General features: G+C 36.1%; 2 protein-coding genes and 1 non-coding gene across 5 annotated transcripts in view; 2 read left to right on the top strand and 1 right to left on the bottom strand.

Moving 5' to 3' along the window:
* Positions 1-3777, bottom strand: part of LOC107693110 (EF-hand calcium-binding domain-containing protein 11-like) — a 79769-nt gene extending 75992 nt beyond the window's left edge. Inside the window, exon 1 of one of the 2 annotated variants that reach the window (XM_016492365.1) lies at positions 3680-3777. In XM_016492365.1, the coding sequence (XP_016347851.1) occupies positions 3680-3757 (78 nt within the window). In that variant the 5' untranslated portion in view covers positions 3758-3777. Of the gene's footprint in view, positions 1-1964; positions 2063-3679 lie in introns of those variants that run through there. The other variant, XM_016492364.1, reaches the window with a different exon arrangement.
* Positions 1543-1615, top strand: trnak-uuu (transfer RNA lysine (anticodon UUU)). Its single transcript has one exon. It is a non-coding gene; the product is annotated as a tRNA-Lys (tRNA).
* LOC107693109 (tyrosyl-DNA phosphodiesterase 1-like) overlaps positions 2876-19149 on the top strand; it is a 28389-nt gene continuing 12115 nt past the window's right edge. The window contains exons 1-14 of one of the 2 annotated variants that reach the window (XM_016492363.1): positions 2876-3102; positions 5068-5666; positions 5758-5801; positions 5908-5963; positions 6073-6169; positions 6393-6427; positions 7779-7871; positions 10961-11131; positions 12097-12175; positions 12864-13049; positions 14288-14336; positions 14424-14490; positions 15078-15185; positions 17234-17336. In XM_016492363.1, the coding sequence (XP_016347849.1) occupies positions 5078-5666; positions 5758-5801; positions 5908-5963; positions 6073-6169; positions 6393-6427; positions 7779-7871; positions 10961-11131; positions 12097-12175; positions 12864-13049; positions 14288-14336; positions 14424-14490; positions 15078-15185; positions 17234-17336 (1677 nt within the window). In that variant the 5' untranslated portion in view covers positions 2876-3102; positions 5068-5077. Of the gene's footprint in view, positions 3103-4591; positions 4819-5067; positions 5667-5757; positions 5802-5907; positions 5964-6072; positions 6170-6392; positions 6428-7778; positions 7872-10960; positions 11132-12096; positions 12176-12863; positions 13050-14287; positions 14337-14423; positions 14491-15077; positions 15186-17233; positions 17337-19149 lie in introns of those variants that run through there. The other variant, XM_016492362.1, reaches the window with a different exon arrangement.

A 19149-nucleotide genomic window follows, 5' to 3' on the forward strand; every position in this document is an offset into this window, starting at 1 on the left:
GATCAAAGACAATTTTTAATATAACTCCGACTGGATTCGTCTGAAAGAAGAAAGTCATATACACCTAGGATGACTCTGTGGTGAGTAATTTATGGGCTAATTTATATTTTTGGGTGAACTAACCCTTTAATGTTAAACAAATTCACTCTAGTAATGTCAAACCTTATATCCTAAGCATATTGCTCTGATGTGAACAGACATAGGCTGAAGGTACACAGAGCAACTTTTTGAGCAATGTTGCCGGCCAACTTTAGTTAATGTTGCCATCACCGGGCAACCAGGTGAGACACATGGTCCACAACCGATCTAAAGTATCCAGAAATTTGTTACCCATTTTCAGTGGGAAACTGCCCAAGCAACACTGCTCAAAAAAGTTGCCCGGCAAAATTGCTCAAAAAGTTGCCCCATGTATCATCAGCCATAGAGATATGGCAGGGTCACAGAATCCAACAGGGCACCATAACGGGTTACCAAAATCTGTTACTCCTCTCTATTTCACACAGAAAGGTTTTAATTTTATACAAAGTTACCCTGGTAATATCTAAACTTTCTTTTCTGTATTTTAGAAAACATTTTTCTCTGATGTGAACAACAGACATACAGCAGGAACACTAAATCTGACGAGGCAGCATAATGGGTTACCAAAATCCATTACCCCCACCATTTCAGAAAGCATGGCTTTAATGTTAACCAAAATTCATTTTTCGGTCATGTCTAACCTTTTCTATTTTACATCCTAGGATGCATATTGCTCTGATGCAGAAATACTAAATGAAAAGTGCAAGACACAAATACATTTTTTCACTCTTAATATCTAAAATACAACATTCACCTAATACCTGATAATATATATAAAGTGCACCAAACAGCACCTAATAAACACCCAAAATGCACAAAATTGAATTGAGCACAAAACAAAAATCAAAGGTTAAATAAACACTTTAAAGTTTCAAAGGATTACTCTTTTGCATTCAAATACAGATTAAATGATAAAAAACATTTGTAATAAAGGGGCATTTGGTGAACATTACAGACGTTTTTATTTATATTTTATGCATTTTATTTAACATAATTTCCAAAGGAGCTTTACAGAATACAAAAAAAAAAAAAAATCTAAATGTAAATTATATATAATGTACATCAGTGGCATCCGGATGGACTGGATTGTTTCATTAATGATTCAAATAACAATCGGAAAGGTAAAACCTAAACAAAAATATAATAACAAAAGAACAAGCAATAACACTTGGACAGCTTAAATAAATGATCATGTTTCACAGCACCGCTCATCAAAGAACTTCAACAAACTCCCCGCCGCGTTCTCGCACAAACATACAATGAACAGCACCTCTAGTCACGGATTTCTCTAGTGGTGTAGGTCACCGATTTAGGCACACTTGTTATGTCCAGACAATATTATTTATGCAGATTACTTCTTTGCAATAATCGTAATGATTTATGCGGTTGCTGTTCAGGACGGATGTAATGCATTTTACATTACAAACAGTGATTTAGGTGCCCTTCCCCAGATAATCGTTCAGAGCCCGGATAGCTCAGTCGGTAGAGCATCAGACTTTTAATCTGAGGGTCCAGGGTTCAAGTCCCTGTTCGGGCGAAATGTTTTTCCGCTCTTGAGGTAGAGAAATGTTTTTTTTTTCCATTTGTGCCTGTAATGTCAAGAAACCTCACATTGACTTTTCTATTCACATCTAACGTGTTATCTAAATGCTACAACACCAAGCTTTTTAAATAATGCAGCACAGATCCATCCTATGCTCGTTCACTTAACTTACAAAGAAATGTGACAATGTTCTGTCGTTTAACTTTTGAACCACTTAACGTTACCTTGATCACAGTATTGTCATTTGTAAATACCGTGTCAGCTCAGCATCCACACCAGAATCTGTTTCAAACAAAGCTGTTTCACAAGCGACATCGTTCAACAACATTAACTCAAATCTTACCAACTCCATTTTTTTCCTCTCGGCATTGTTTATTTCTCTCTCACTCCAAAAGCTTCTTCCAGTTGTGAATATTTGCATTGAGACAACCTAGATTTTAAAAAATCTGAAGGCTTCTGGAAAGTTATATATGTTTGCATAGAAACCGTATGGATGTGAGAGATTGGTTGTCTGTGAGGTTTAAGCACGCAGTGCCAGAGACGCTGACTGGATAGAAACATGAGAACGATCTATGATGAATAGTCCGTTATTTTCAAAATAAAAGTGTAAAAAGCTACTCATTGCAAGTAAATTTCGAGAAATCGTTCATCAACATATTTCACAACTCAAACCAATTTATTAACGTGTAAGAAAAATTGTATTCCGCTTAAAGAAAAAGCCTATTTTAGGGCAATTAAGGATGTTTGCATTTTACATTATTTTCATGACAATTAAGTACTCCCATCCTCATTATTGTAATGCAAAAATACAAACACAGTATATGCTGTTGTAATGAAATACTGATAAAAAAAATCTATCACATATTACATTAGAATCATTACTTATTATGCAATATTTACATTATTATTTTGATTATAATTCTATTATTATTCTATGAATTTTGCTTGTCACTTAATTTTCTTTTAAAATAACTAATAAATAAAACTTTTAGAATGTTGAGCTATGGGATGACAATGAGCTCATAATGAAACTTTATGTCTGAAAAAAAAAACTCCCAGTTGCATATTTATTTACAAAACATTAGCTTTATGGAAGCCCACTTCCGCCACATCTAAAAAAAATATGTTTGCTGAAAGCTAAACATATAAAGTCGAAATGATGACATAAGTCATAATTATGAAATTAAAGTCGAAATTATACGATTGTTCAATGTCGAAGTATCATAGACTTTTATTTTGAAGAACATTGTGGCGTGTCTCTGCTGTTGCTACATGTGGAATTTACAGTCAGACTCGGAGCGGAGTGCATGCCAAATCAAAACACAGCGAACTGTTGTGGTGCTGTTATGATATGAGTTTCAAATGGACAAGGGTCTAGCAGTTTTGTAGCTGTATATTTGCAGCACTTATCTTTCTTTATAACCGTAAACTATTTTTAAAGTATCTTCTTGTAGCCTTACATTTTCTTTTCCCGCCTCTTTGTAAGTCTACGTTCATTTACGTTGAACTACATTGGTATTATGTAACGCATACAGTGTAGCTTTACGATCTATCATCTATGCGAGCATTTATCTCTTGTACAAACTCCATCTAACTTACCTGTGCAAATATACAAAGTTGTTATTTGAACACAAAACCAGCAGTGTTGTATACATTACATAGTATGAAAGTTTACAGTATATGGTTTACTGTGTGCAACTATAAAAGTAAAATAATACTCTGATCCACAGCTGAACAAAAATGTCCCAGGACAGTCAACATGGCAAGTGTCAAGAAACCTCACATTGACTTTTCTATTCACATCTAACGTGTTATCTAAATGCTACAACACCAAGCTTTTTAAATAATGCAGCACAGATCCATCCTATGCTCGTTCACTTAACTTACAAAGAAATGTGACAATGTTCTGTCGTTTAACTTTTGAACCACTTAACGTTACCTTGATCACAGTATTGTCATTTGTAAATACCGTGTCAGCTCAGCATCCACACCAGAATCTGTTTCAAACAAAGCTGTTTCACAAGCGACATCGTTCAACAACATTAACTCAAATCTTACCAACTCCATTTTTTTCCTCTCGGCATTGTTTATTTCTCTCTCACTCCAAAAGCTTCTTCCAGTTGTGAATATTTGCATTGAGACAACCTAGATTTTAAAAAATCTGAAGGCTTCTGGAAAGTTATATATGTTTGCATAGAAACCGTATGGATGTGAGAGATTGGTTGTCTGTGAGGTTTAAGCACGCAGTGCCAGAGACGCTGACTGGATAGAAACATGAGAATGATCTATGATGAATAGTCCGTTATTTTCAAAATAAAAGTGTAAAAAGCTACTCATTGCAAGTAAATTTCGAGAAATCGTTCATCAACATATTTCACAACTCAAACCAATTTATTAACGTGTAAGAAAAATTGTATTCCGCTTAAAGAAAAAGCCTATTTTAGGGCAATTAAGGATGTTTGCATTTTACATTATTTTCATGACAATTAAGTACTCCCATCCTCATTATTGTAATGCAAAAATACAAACACAGTATATGCTGTTGTAATGAAATACTGATAAAAAAAATCTATCACATATTACGTTAGAATCATTACTTATTATGCAATATTTACATTATTATTTTGATTATAATTCTATTATTATTCTATGAATTTTGCTTGTCACTTAATTTTCTTTTAAAATAACTAATAAATAAAACTTTTAGAATGTTGAGCTATGGGATGACAATGAGCTCATAATGAAACTTTATGTCTGAAAAAAAAAAACTCCCAGTTGCATATTTATTTACAAAACATTAGCTTTATGGAAGCCCACTTCCGCCACATCTAAAAAAAATATGTTTGCTGAAAGCTAAACATATAAAGTCGAAATGATGACATAAGTCATAATTATGAAATTAAAGTCGAAATTATACGATTGTTCAATGTCGAAGTATCATAGACTTTTATTTTGAAGAACATTGTGGCGTGTCTCTGCTGTTGCTACATGTGGAATTTACAGTCAGACTCGGAGCGGAGTGCATGCCAAATCAAAACACAGCGAACTGTTGTGGTGCTGTTATGATATGAGTTTCAAATGGACAAGGGTCTAGCAGTTTTGTAGCTGTATATTTGCAGCACTTATCTTTCTTTATAACCGTAAACTATTTTTAAAGTATCTTCTTGTAGCCTTACATTTTCTTTTCCCGCCTCTTTGTAAGTCTACGTTCATTTACGTTGAACTACATTGGTATTATGTAACGCATACAGTGTAGCTTTACGATCTATCATCTATGCGAGCATTTATCTCTTGTACAAACTCCATCTAACTTACCTGTGCAAATATACAAAGTTGTTATTTGAACACAAAACCAGCAGTGTTGTATACATTACATAGTATGAAAGTTTACAGTATATGGTTTACTGTGTGCAACTATAAAAGTAAAATAATACTCTGATCCACAGCTGAACAAAAATGTCCCAGGACAGTCAACATGGCAAGTGGACCATATCAGATAGTGAAGACGAGGACAACATTCCTCCAACACCTCAGAAGGATTCAAACAAACCAAGCATTAAACCTGATTTAGAAAGAAAACCTGATACGATCACCACTTTCTTCAAGCAAGAGCCCAAGCTGAGTCCAAAACGCAATGAGGACAACCATTCTGTAAAAGAACCGTCCGCTCCCGCCATGGGATCTGAAGCCAGGAAAGCCGCACATGTGAATCAAACCATCCCTGTAAAATATGAAAGCAACCCTTCACCTTCTGTAAAGAGAAAGAGAGAAACAGAGGAGGCAGGCTGGAACCTCTCAAGCAGTGATGATGAAACTCCAGCACCTGCCCCGAAAAAAGAGCCCAAGAAGTCTGATGTAAATCCTAAGAAGAAGAAGACTGAAGACAAACGTCCTCCGAGTCCTCATGGCACTAGTTATTATAAAGAAGAGCCAGCTGATTTCTTTGAGACCAATTTATTGTCTATGAATGACATGTATCGTTTTTATTTAAACAAAGTCACTGGGATACCAAAAAAGTTCAACACTGGAGCGCTGCATATCAAAGGTATTTAAAGAGTTTGTCTAAGTTCTGATACATGTTATATATTTCTAATCATCTTATAATAATCTGTTTTCTTCTTCTGTTCTATAATCAGAGATACTTTCTCCAATGTTTGGAACCCTGAAAGAGTCTGTACAGGTATTGTGTTCATGAATGAAGTTGCAGCTAAAGAGACTACTACCAACCATACAAAATTTTGTAATGTTTTTATCCTGATCAACATCTTTTTTTTTTTCTTTTGTAGTTTAATTACTGCTTTGACATTCCATGGATGGTGGAGCAGTATCCACCTGAATTCAGGTAGGATGAAATCTCACCTTTTTGGATTTGATGTAGAATTGCACACTCATTTCACCACACTGAACACATGTCAGTGAGTACTTATGCTGTTTGTTTTTGCTGTTTTTAGGGACAAGCCGGTCATACTCGTTCACGGAGAAAAAAGAGAGTCCAAGGCTCGGTTAATCCAGCAAGCCAAACCATATCCACATATTCGTTTCTGCCAGGTATATTTTTTTTAATTTTTGCAATAATCTACTTTTTCCACTAGAGGGAAGCCTTAAACTTTATGGTAGTCCGAGGTCCTCTAAAATATGATGTCTTTCAGTAACTGTGTATATTGGAAAAACATATAAAAATACTTTTAGGCAGGCTTTTTAATGTTTTAAAAAAGGAATACTAAAAAAAAGGTGTGTCTTGGTGAATCAAACCCTGTCTTGTTTTTAACAGGCCAAACTGGATATTGCATTTGGCACACATCATACGTGAGTGTTGGATGTTTTATTTATCTATATAATTTTAGTGAGACAGTGGGTGAAGAAAATAAGACTTGAGCTTGAAGTTTATAGTAAAAATCCTGTACATTACATTGTTAAACATATATGTACAGCCATAAAACAGGTGTGTAAAATAAAGCATTGAACCATATGATAAGCTTTTTCAGTAGAACGGTTTATACCAAAAAGCTCAGTGACTTTTAACGTGTCACTGTCATAGGATGCCACCAGTTAAATGCTTGAGTCTGATGTGTAGCGCTTTACTGGCCTGCACCTGAACCATGGGACTCCTCTGGGATAAGCTGAAATGCCAGCTGTAAGCCACATCCCATCAGTACCATCACTGAATATGGATAAAGCAATTTGCTCAGTCAGGAGAGCACCTAACATCTAACATTAAAACATATTAATGCTCACAGTTATGAAATGAAACACTCAGAAAGCATATATTGGTGTGGTTCTGGTGGTGGCTTGGTTTTTAAGTAGCAATGCAACAGTGGTGGTGTTGTAGCTCACTTATATCATTTAATTAACACCTTGATCAGGATTTTGGTTTTATGAGCAGCCAGTAGCATAATGCATATTGAATGTAGCACTCCTCAAACTACTCAAATGAGTATTAACGTCTTCACAGTCCAGTCCAGTCCGTGCAGATTATCAGCTGAGCATCTGTTGTGATAAGTTGAAGTGAGATGTTAAACAGGCGCAGTATTAAATTTTAATGTGATATATTCCTAGAGTACTGTTTTCTCTCACAATTATCTTCTTTCATGTTTTATTCAACAGAGAAAGACATAACAGGATTGAGTATTTTTGACTCCAGAGGAGCAAATTAAATGGCTTGTCTTATTTTATATAAATTTAACAAAAAAGGAAGCAAAAGAACAAAAAGATTGGCAGTATAATCCTTCTCGAACACCTTTGTCAAGTCTTCATGTGCTAATTTGCCTTTAAATGAGTTCTAAACGCCCCTCTCTGAAGAACATGTAGAGTTATTTTCTTATTTTATTAAGTGAAATAATACATTTTCACACAAAGAACAGCATAGAATTGATTTTGTATTTCAAATAGTTGGGTTTTTGTTATAATTAATACAACACAAAAGCTGAAGGCGTAATAAATGTGCCCCATTGTTTTAAATGTATTCTTTTATACCGCTTGACACAAAAAGCCATGGATTTTAGGTGAAATCAAAGTTATTATACAGGGAAGTAATATTGAGTCTTTGGTAAATGTGCCATAGGGTTTAATGGTAGACACAAATGAAAGAAAGAGATTGCATCAAATGAATGACATTATGTAAGATCAGTTGTGTTAAAATCGTAGTTGCCTTTTGCAGGAAAATGATGCTGCTTTGGTACGAGGAGGGATTCAGAGTCATCATTCTTACCTCAAACCTCATCCGAGCCGATTGGTACCAGAAGACACAGGGGTAAGATGGTCCAGTGTGGAATGGGAGGGGTTAAAAACAAACTCGTGTGAATGAATGGTCGGAATGGAAACGTTCTAGCTGACGGTGCAGTCAATTTAGAAACGAGCTGTTTATGTTGTGCTCTCTTTTGTAGTTGCCCGTTTTCTGAATACGCCAGCATTGGTTTCATATCTGAAATGAAAAAGTGGTGCATTCGCTAGCCCTAATGACACGTTTTTCTGTTGCTATGACAACACACTGAGCAGACACTTAGAGTAAATTGAAATGAAGCTGATGTATCCTAAATAGGAGTGTTGAGCTCTGCAAATCCGAATAATCCAATCACGTTGTTATAGACACCTCTCTGACCCAAAATGGTGTTTAAATTAGCTACATGGAATAATTGCTTAAATGAAGCAGAGTTTTATGAAAGCTGTCCATTAATAAAGATATTCTCCATGGCGTTATATTCATACCAGCAGAAGCTAGCAGGCAGTTCAGAGCGATGGCCAATGAATTAGCAATCACTTTCGGTTATTAGGTTCGATTTTATTAGCGTGTATCCGGAACAGAATACCATTAAGGAGACAAAAGCTCCAGAGTCATAGGGTTAGGCTGGCATTTAAGCTGTGGATTAGTGAGGAGGAAATGAAATCTCTAAATTAAGCAGTTAATATTTAAACCCGCTGGCATACATATATTCAGACAATCTGACAAAGTACAGTATATTGGCTCATTCACTCAACCTGTACTGCGAGATTAGTGTCAGTTCACACAGAGGGCATTCAGTGCTGTTGGAGCTGTGACCTGGTTAGTGCACACGCTGTGTCATATGGTACTGTGGTGCGATGTGAGTCGAGTTTGAATCCGGCTTGATATTTCCCCATACAATTCCCACCTGTTCTATGCATCATTTCTTGTCCTCAATGTCCCTGTAAATAAAGTGTAACCACAAATGAAAATGATTGGTAGACTAGAAAAGTGGAGAAATAGCCACAGCTGCTAAATTTGAAAGAATAAGGCAGTGTGTCCACCAGAGCATCTTTGTCCAGCTGTAAATGCCAGGCACTCTGCTAAAAATGCCTGTGGTTGTACATTTGGTTGTAAATGAAATTTGCTATTCACATTTTTGGTCTTGTTGTGAACAATTATTTGAAAGAAGTCTCTTATGCTCACCAAGGCTGCTATTATTTGATCAAAAATACACTAAAAGCAGCAATATTTTACAATATTATTACTATTTAAAGTTCTTTAACTTAATATAATTTAAAAGTCATTTATTTCTGTGATGGCAGAGATGAATTTTAAGCAGCCATTATTTGTTTTTAATGTCACATGATGATCCTTCAGAAATCATTCTAGTATGCTGATTTTGTGCTCAAGAAACATTTCTCTAATTAACAATGTTGAAAACAAAAGTTATGCTGCTTAATTTTTTTGTGGAAACCATGGTTAATTTTTCAGGATTCTATGATGAACTGAAAGTTTAAAAGAACAACATTTATTTCAAATATAAATATTTTGTTACTATTCATTTCTTACAAAAAATAAAAATTAGTGTGGGGTGACAAATGATAATTCACATTGAATTTAATTACAGCTGAACCATTTTGCCGTAGATTGCCCCTTATCACCAGCAATTGATGTAACTGGTGCATATGTCTTCAGAAAATCCATATGCACCAATTTTTGTGGTATTGTACTAACAATATTCAATTAGACATTATAGATATTATATAGGATATAGATATTTTGATTCTAGTCCATGATGTTTTGGAGTTATTAACGAAAACATAAATTTGCTGCATATAGCGCCACCTAGTGTCAGAAAGATGTGTTTGTGTGTGTGCCTGAGTAATGAGTGAGGTTGGGACCATGGCTGAATGGATTATAGATCTGCTATTCTCATGAAAATTGCAAAGCTTGTAAACAGCAACAATTTTTTCTCTCGCACAATAGTAAGGCAGGCATAGTTCAGCTATTTGAATTGGCTGGGCAAATGCTAGATGCAGTATTTCGTCAGTGTTCCTCGCATTTGCCAACCTGTCTCTATCAGCTTCAGACCGCAGTGAATCACAATGAATATCATTAAAGATCTGACATGTCTCCCCATCTGGTTCTGCCTGATCCCAGGTATCCCTTCTATATTGTAGCGCAAGCCACATTCTTACTATTATTCACACAGACAAAGGTTCTTCCTCTCAAGTCTCTCCTGAAGGGCTTTTCTGCTGCCTTTATTGTAATGGATCCAATCTGAATCCATATTGATTTGTTCTCCTTGAGCCTCATGGGAATATGCTATAACCAGTCTGTCAAGACGAGTCCCCACACTCCTCCAGTCATGAGTTATTGGACTTCTTTAGGAGAAGTCTAGCACGTTGAAGTTTTTTTCTGCATGAATGTGTGCCCTTGTGGAATGCAAAAGCTTTAATACTATGACTTAAAACTTTTCTACAAAAGTTAAAATGTTAACTAGCAAAAAATTATTAGAAATTGACTTGGTGCATGAATTGATTAATTGCTGTGGGCCTTAGTAAAGATAGATGCCATATTTTAATTGAGGTGAATGAAAATGCATAAGGAATTTTGACAACCCATGTTTATCTTTTTTCACTGAATTAATTTTATGGAGAGACAAATTTTAGCTTTTACTCCATTGCTTTTGATCTCAGCAGCGATGCTCCTTCGCTACTGAATCTTCAGAGTCATGGCAAAAGAAATCATATTTTTAACATACTGTGAGTTTTTAGTCGATATTGAATGTGATGCAATAAAAAAATGTGGAATGATATCAACCAACATTCTTCTATTGAGTTGTCTTTGTGGGATGTGCGCAAAAACAAACCGGTGTAGTCTGACTCCCAAACAAATTACTCTTATGAAACAATTATTTTAATGAACTTTTTTTGTGTTTGCCTTTAGAATTGATTTTCAGAGCCATTTTTACTTTTACTTTTTTGCTTTTTAACCAGGCATATATGACACATGCAAGCCAAATATGACATGCCCCAGTCGCAACTTCAGGATCTGACAATCTTGTGCATGAACTTTGTAACATTTTGATGATTCACGCCCTTCATTAGTAAATTTGTTGCTTGTATCTCTGACAGGATGTGGATGAGTCCTCTGTACCCCAGATTACCGGAGGGAAGTCCGGGAACAGCGGGGGAGTCTCCAACCAACTTCAAAAGCGACCTGCTGGAATACCTGGAAGCATACCGGGCTCCAGAGCTTGCTGAGTGCATTGACCGCATCAAACAGCATGATCTGTCAGAAACAAGGTGAGAATCTTAACAAGTGAAAGAGCCATTATTTAAATTAGAAAGATGACGTGATATCAGACTAGCATAGTCAGACCTTCGGCTGATTGCAAAAGGCGTTCACAATGCTGCTTATTCTAGCAGAAACCCATCAGTTTTGAGACCGTCTGAGTGACATGTAAATCAACCAGTTTTTTTAGTTTTTCATGCCATTTAGTTGTGGGTTTATCTAAAATAGATGATACCATTGTAAACTTTTTTTGTTGTTGTTGATGTTTTTGAAAGCTCGCCAAAACAGCCATTTTCTATTTTAATATAATTTATTCCTGTGATGGCAAAGCTGAATTTCCAGCATTATTACTTCAGTCTTCAGCATTACATGATTCTTCAGAAATCATTCTAATATGCTGATTTGGTGCTCAAGAAGCATTTCTTATTATTATCAATGTTGAAAACAGTTGTGCTGCTTAACATTTTTGTGGGGACCAGAGTACATTTTACAGAATTCAGTATTGGAAGTATTAAAAAATCCTACTGACCCCAAACTTTTGAATGGTAGTATACATATTAAAGCACAAGAAAATAGAGTAAAGTTTGCAGACTTTATGATCAGAGTATCTGTCCATCCAAATGGAATTATTTTTCACAGTCATGACTCAGAAAACAAAGCAGACTATACAGTTCTGCTCATGAATATCTAGTTTATTTGCAGTTTGATTTCTAAATAAAACTCAGCATATCTGTCAGGTTTGGTTTCACTAATACGACTTGGTTAATTTGATAAGTTGTGAAAATTGCAGAAACAAATCCCACCTCCATCATTTAAATGCTGACTAATATTATATCTAAATTAATTAAAAATCTAAATTAATTAAAATCTAAATAAAAATTATATTAAATTTGATAATTATTGAATATATAATTATTGAATTAAAATTATGTTTTTTTTTTATCACATAACTGCTTTTATTTGTTTTCTTTTATAGGGTATATCTCATTGGTTCAACTCCAGGAAGATATCAAGGACCTGCCATGGAGAAGTGGGGCCATCTACGATTAAGAAAAGTAATGTTTTTGTGTGATTACGCAATCTTTTTGTGTGATTCAAGTATTTTTCCTTCAAAGGCAATAGTTCCTCTCCGCCCTAGAATTAAGAATGATTGATGTTCATAAAAAAGCATTGTACGCCTGCAGGATGCCTTGGAGATGTATTCTTCATGCCTTATTTATTGAGTGAATTCAGATAACACAGGCAGAACGAGGTGTTGGATTGGTCTTTGCAAGATTCAGAAACTGAGCCAGGAGAAATCAGTTTCTGTACTAAAATGAAGTCACACTGAACATTATCTAAACAGCGCTTTGATATGAATGACTGACTCACACAGAGCACACTCTTTACACCTTCATAAGGCTTAACCCACATCAGTGGATCTCAACTGGTGGGTCGTGAACCAAAAATAGGTCAAGGGCTGTTTTGAAAAGATTGCTGACAGCAGAGCAAAACAATACTAATGCACATAATAACACGCAACCGATCATATAATCATGCATACTTATGATAGTTAGAATAAATAGGCTTGTTATCTTTTAAAAGAGAGGTAAAAACACTTCCCCCATCTTCTGTTTTAACGTCAAAGGCCATGTGTCTTATTTTGTTGCTAATTCATCTGTCAATTGATAAAAGCTAGCCAAATAAGACGCATGCAAATATTGACTTAGTGTGACATACACTCATTGTTTTTGTTTCTCTCAGCTGCTCAGCGAGCACACGAAGCCCGTGCAGAACGAAGAGCGATGGCACGTGCTTGGCCAGTTCTCCAGTATTGGCTCCATGGGACTTGATAAAACTAAATGGTTGGCAGCTGAGTTCCAGCGCACTCTGACCACACTGGGGAAAGCAGGGAAATCATTAGCCAGTCCAGAAACACAGATGCTCCTGGTGAGTGTTTCGAACAGCCCCCGCAGAGCATTCTGAAACGGTGAAAGGATCTGTTCGTATCGCTGCCGTACCCTCTCTGGATTGCGAACAACGTGGCCAGATGGATATTACAATAAACACAGTGGCATATTCTCCTACCAGCTTGCTTATCTATCAGGATAAATGAGCCCTCAATTGTGTCTCCATTTTAATTAGGTTAGAATCAAGGAGGGACGCCGGTGTGCACATGTGCGTCTGCATGTTCCTCGTTCGTGTATTTCAGTATATAATTCCTCTGAGCTATGAAATTTGAAATTTGTTGACGTCCCGTGTGTTTAATTAGCAATTAGTATTCATAGCATGTTCCCATTTGCTATACTTGAATTCCAATTTTGCAAAAAAGGAAACCTTTTCAAGTCTCTCTCGGCACGAGCTGTTAGAGACAATAGTTACAAGAAGAATTCTCATCCATTCTGTTATTTGGATAACAATATCTGCTCAGATGGAGGGATAGAAGATTGATTTCTGTCTGATGCAGATATTGTTAAATGTCAGTTGAAAAGTCAAGGCGCCATACGGAGTGTCTTCAGCACAGAGAAAGATGGAAGACAGTACCATCAAGCCTTAGATGTTACTTTGTCATCTCTAAAGACTGAAGGCTCTTACAATTAGCGGGCTTCAGAAACTCTGTTGAACTATTGAGGTGATTCAGTTCCATAAATGTTAAGGACGGGTGAAATTATTCACAAGTTCTAAATGTAGACATATAAAGAACACATTATGCACAAAGCTACTTTTCTGTTGAGATCACATCTGTATTGTGCAAGTCATACAGTTTAGTTCTGTCTAGTTTCTTAGTGTTTTAAAGGTCAGTATTAATGGGTGGATAGGTAGGTAGATAGCCTACAGTTCAATAGTTTGGGGATTATAAGATTTTTTTGTCACATGATGCTTTCAAACTTTTTCTAATATGCCGATTTTGTGCTCAAGAAACATTATCAATCAGTTGTGCTGCTTATTATTTTCGTGAACTGTGCTAAATTTTTTTTTCTTTGGGAATGGAAAGTTCAAAAGAGCAGCATTTATTTGAAATAGAATCTTTAACAATGTAAAAGTCTGTTACTTTTGATCCACTGACTCCATCCTTGAATCCCTAAACAAAAGTATTAATTTATTTTAAGAAAAGAATATTACTGAACATTGTCAAATTGGCATAAACTAAAAAAAAAAAAAAGTAATGAATCCTTTGTCATTTCTAGGTTTACCCGTCTGTGGAAAATGTGAGAACCAGTTTGGAAGGCTATCCAGGTATCATTCATTTTTTATTCTGAAATCAAAACATATTTTTTTCCTCACACCTCCACATATGATGACCAACTGTTCTTATCCCTGCAGCTGGGGGATCTTTACCCTACAGCATACAGACGGCTCAAAAACAACTCTGGCTTCATTCTTACTTCCAGTAAGTTCTCATATCTCTATTAAAAAAAAACATTTTGACAATGTACTCATCAATATTCAGCCTAAAATTACCCTTTTTAAATGTTACCATAAATATTCTCCTAAAAAGCTCCTCAGCAGTGCTCCAGACCTCGTGATCTAAACAACTGCCTTTCCCAAGAGTTGTCTGACCCTTAAATTGCTCCTTAGAAATTTCAGTTGGGTTCTTATCCCATCTCTCCCATCATTTTAACACATTAAAACCATAAATAAGCTATTTTACTGGTTGCCTCAATTTTACTAAGTGATCAGAGATGGGCCTATTGCGATGTAGATTCAATCTCAGTCCCCCTCTGGAGTGCGCACTCTACACTTCTACTCAGTATATTTAAATTAATCCATGTAGAATTCTGTATTCATGCCTAAATGCTGACAGCAGTCAGACAGAAAGCTCTCCTCTTCGTCTGCACAGCATCATCTCTCTGTACCTGCAAATGGCATGAAATACTTCTTTGGGTGTTTTTGCACATAGGAAAGATATATCAGCAGGTGTTTCTCCATTTTCTTTCTCTCCTTCACTTAGCTTCTCAATCTTTCTCCTCTAAACAGTGGCTGGCATGCTGATGTTACTGGCAGGAGCAATGCGATGCCTCACATTAAAACCTATATGAGGGTTTCACCGGACTTCACACAACTAGCCTGGTTTCTTGTCACAAGGTTAGAATGATTAAGTAACTTGCTTGCTAAATTGAATTCGTTTTAGGCCTGATTGACATTCAGCATTTCAGATCAGATACAGCTACTCTAGTCACAGCTGGATGAAGAACTGTGCCAAGCAGTGTTATTTTAGTGTTCTTTATATACTATTATAGTGTTATATATACTATCTTATGATATACTTAATAGTGTATATACTAATAGAAGTATATATACTATATACTATTAAGTGTTTATTTTTACATTTTCAGCTTTTATTTTAGCTACATTTTTATTTGTATTTTTTTTATTTTATTTTATACTACTGTTTAGGTTTAAATTATTTTAATTTCAGTTTTGATTCAGTTTAAATTTTATTTCCAGTTTTAGTGATTCAACTAAAACTTGTTAAAATTGTTGTCAAGCCAACATTTTAAAATTGTTCATGTATCAATCTTTTATTGCTTTTTTTTTTTATTTCATTTTTATTTAACCAAGGTTATGGCCTTGGTGCCATGTTTGTTGAATGCAACTTAAAATGTCTAGATATTAGAGGAAAATATAGGTTGTACAATTACAATATTTAATAGTGTACAATATTACTATAAAATATTAAATACAATTAAATATTGTACAATGACAATATTTTGGCTTTGTTAAGCCATAATAATGGTTTCAAATACAGATTGCAATGCTGCTGTTACACAATGCACTTTTAAATTAATAGGCAATATAATCTTATCATCATGCTAAACACCTGTTTTATTGAGATTTTGTCTTTTTGTTATTTCACATCCAAGCTTTAGCAATATTAGATAATTAAGTGTTTATCATATGTCAGTTCAGATCGCAATTTTGTCAGTCATCACCAAATTGCACATCGCTACAAAATAACAAGAGCAGTCTAGAAGGAAATACACAATTTTGAACATAATTGCATCAACACTGAAATCAGTTTGTGGTTACTCATAGGTTTTGTTGATGATGCATACAGTATATATGATTGTGTTAGTCTTTTACAACAAACACCACAACACATCTTTATTGCCTTGAATATGACATATTAATGCTAAGCCGGATGAGATCAGCACCGTTTCTGCTCTTTTGTTCTTCGGAGAGCTGCTCATAGCTGCCAAAATAATGCTCTTGGCAGAAGGAGGCTTGTTTTTCTCTGATCCCTGGCAGATTTGTGTCTTCTGTGCTGCATTGATAGTGTTCCACTCGAAGGATCCCTTAGGCCCCATAAATGTATATTTACACAACATAAGCCTGATATGTTTGTTTATTGAAGATTATGCCATTCTCTTTCATTGGCTGTTTCTTAGCTGCAAAATACGCAACAGCGCTTTTACAGATAATCAAAGCCCTTTAGTGCAGTTGGTCAATTGAAGTGGTAAAGACTTGTCATGGTGGTGAAGTGAAGTGGACAAGCGGCAGGTGGGTTATAAAACGCAATGACGAAAGAACACTCTTCTCTTTGATTATCTTTCAGATTACATTTAGGAATAGCATGTTAAGTTCAGCAGTTGAAAGCTTGTATTTTGGCGATTTTGCCCTAGAAAACCAATCACTGAGGAGAGATTCTAGTTTTAAAAGCCTCTCTTTTACCAGCAGACAAAGATATTCTTTATTCAAATCTTTTAACATAATGTTCCTGTGGCGGTGGCATTGAAGCCCACATGATATTCATCTCAAGGCAGCATGAATGGCCACTGTTCCTGCGGCATTTCTCAAAGCAGTGGCTTTAATCGTGGTTGAAATGCACAGGGAGGAAGATCGAAAGCAGTGTCTCTAGGTCAGTCATGTCCGGCGATGAGTTATTCATAGATCTTTTTATGAAGATTAAAGCCTGCAGTGGATGCAAAGCCTTCAGGCATAGCCTGTCATTCTTAAACATCTAAGTCCAAAGCGCATTAATTATTCAGTAATTGCAGTCTGAAAAAAATCTCCTCGACAATATCCTTTAGCTTTGACAGGTTTAATGCTAACACTTCTAGTTTAGGTGACATTTACATGAATGTTTGACTTTGAAACATGGGTGAATCTTCATCTGCTGGTATCCTCCACAGTGCCAATTTATCAAAAGCTGCCTGGGGCGCCCTGGAGAAGAACAACACTCAGGTTATGGTTCGTTCCTATGAACTGGGAGTTCTCTACCTGCCTTCAGCCTTTGTGAGTATTGTGACTGTTCGAATACCTGTGCATTTCTGACCTTCTGCTAAAACCAGCTTCTGATTGTGGCTGGATTGTATCTAGTTAGGCCGCGTGTCCACCAAAGCATTTTTCCCGAGGCTGGCGTATTTTTTCAGTTGTGTTCAATGGGAGCACTTTGTTTTTAAAATGCCAGGAGTGCGACGAGACACTGACCATTTATTTGTTAAAGAATGTTCAACTTTGGGTAAAACGCAGCGCTCAGCACTTTTTAGTCATCTAACCAATCACAGTGGAAGAGGGGCGGGACTAATACCACGCCGACCAACTGTCACACTTTGCTTTTACTGTGACTGAACAACAATGGAGAAGTTAATATTGTTTGTCTCTGAGTATTCATGACTTCACCAGATGGAATTCCTGGACTATCACAATAACCTGTAGATATGGAGAGGAATTTCAAAAGTGTGATTTCCAAGCTTGGAAAGGTCATGAAAAGTCATGGAATTTACTGTAGAAACCATGTTTGTGAACTCTAACCAAAATGAGTGTTACCTATATTTTTTAGTCATGTTTCAAATATTTACTTCTGGTTGATGAGTCGAGCACTTTAGCCGTTTTCCAGCAGGGTGTTAGTTTAAAACATAAAATTAAGCTCTCCAGTAAAACCGCAAGAGAAGGAACTTCAAGAGAAGGAGCTCAACAGAGACAAAAAAGACATCTTTAGAGTCTCTGAGCGTACTTCTTAACTACTCTTAAGTGTGTAAATACTAAACATAATGTCTTGGAGTATATCTCTTTGTTTCTCCATGTAGAGACCGAGCTTTTGTGTAGCGTTCACATACTCGCAGGGTAAGTTGTCCTTGTTGTCAGGGTAGGCAGTGTTCGAACTATACCGTGGACTTTGGGTTCGTGCGCATGCCTCAAAAGAGGGCTTACAATGACTTACAAAGATACATAACAGCTACAAGTGTATGCACTACTTGCTTTGGTAGGTCTTAGAATTACTTCAAAAGTTGCTAAGCAACAGTATGGTTCAGTTCTCTTGCCGTGGAAAAAAAGGGGGGGGGGAGCATGAGTTTGAAAGAGGATAGTAAAAGGTTGTGCTCTCTTATTCAAAAGGGATGTATTGTGTCTTTTTTGTGGCCTGAAGCCTCTTTGTTTTGGTTGCACACAATTTCGTTTATGGCATGGTTCTTGCTAGAGGTCATTTTTTAATAAATCACAAGGTTTGTTACATTATAATGGATCCATAATTAGCCATTATTTAGGTTGTATAATATTTTTCACTTAGCATGTTTTTAGGACATTATATTTGCATTCGGTACACATTACCATTACTTGGTTGCTTGCTTAAGTTACAAATGAGGCTGCATGTTGACTATTGAAGTTATTTTTACATCTGTAGAGGTCATGCTCCATAATTTTCATGAGTCACGTTTTTTTGTTTGCCACAGTGTGGTGCTTTAATTAAAGTTCTCTTGTTTAAGAAAGTGTGAGATCAGACTGTTCAAGATCACCAGAGTACAAAATACATTTTGTTTTTACTCTTAACGAAACACCTTTGACAGCATGTTTTCAAGTTTTCAGTACAGCATCATGTTGTTTCAGTCATGCTGTGTTGCCATACACCAGGGGTAGGCAAGTTCAGTCCTAGAGAGCCGCAGTCCTGCAGAGTTCAGCTCCAACCCTAATCAAACACACCTGAACAAGCTAATCAATGTATTCAGGATTACCAAGGCTATAGGCAGGTGAGGTTTTTTTTCAGGGTTGGAGCTGAACTCTGCAGGACTGCGGCTCTCTAGGACCGAACTTGCCTACCCCTGACTTATAC

The sequence above is a fragment of the Sinocyclocheilus anshuiensis genome, unplaced genomic scaffold, assembly GCF_001515605.1.
Source record: "Sinocyclocheilus anshuiensis isolate Anshui unplaced genomic scaffold, SAMN03320099.WGS_v1.1 scaffold222, whole genome shotgun sequence".
Classification (NCBI taxonomy): domain Eukaryota; kingdom Metazoa; phylum Chordata; class Actinopteri; order Cypriniformes; family Cyprinidae; genus Sinocyclocheilus; species Sinocyclocheilus anshuiensis.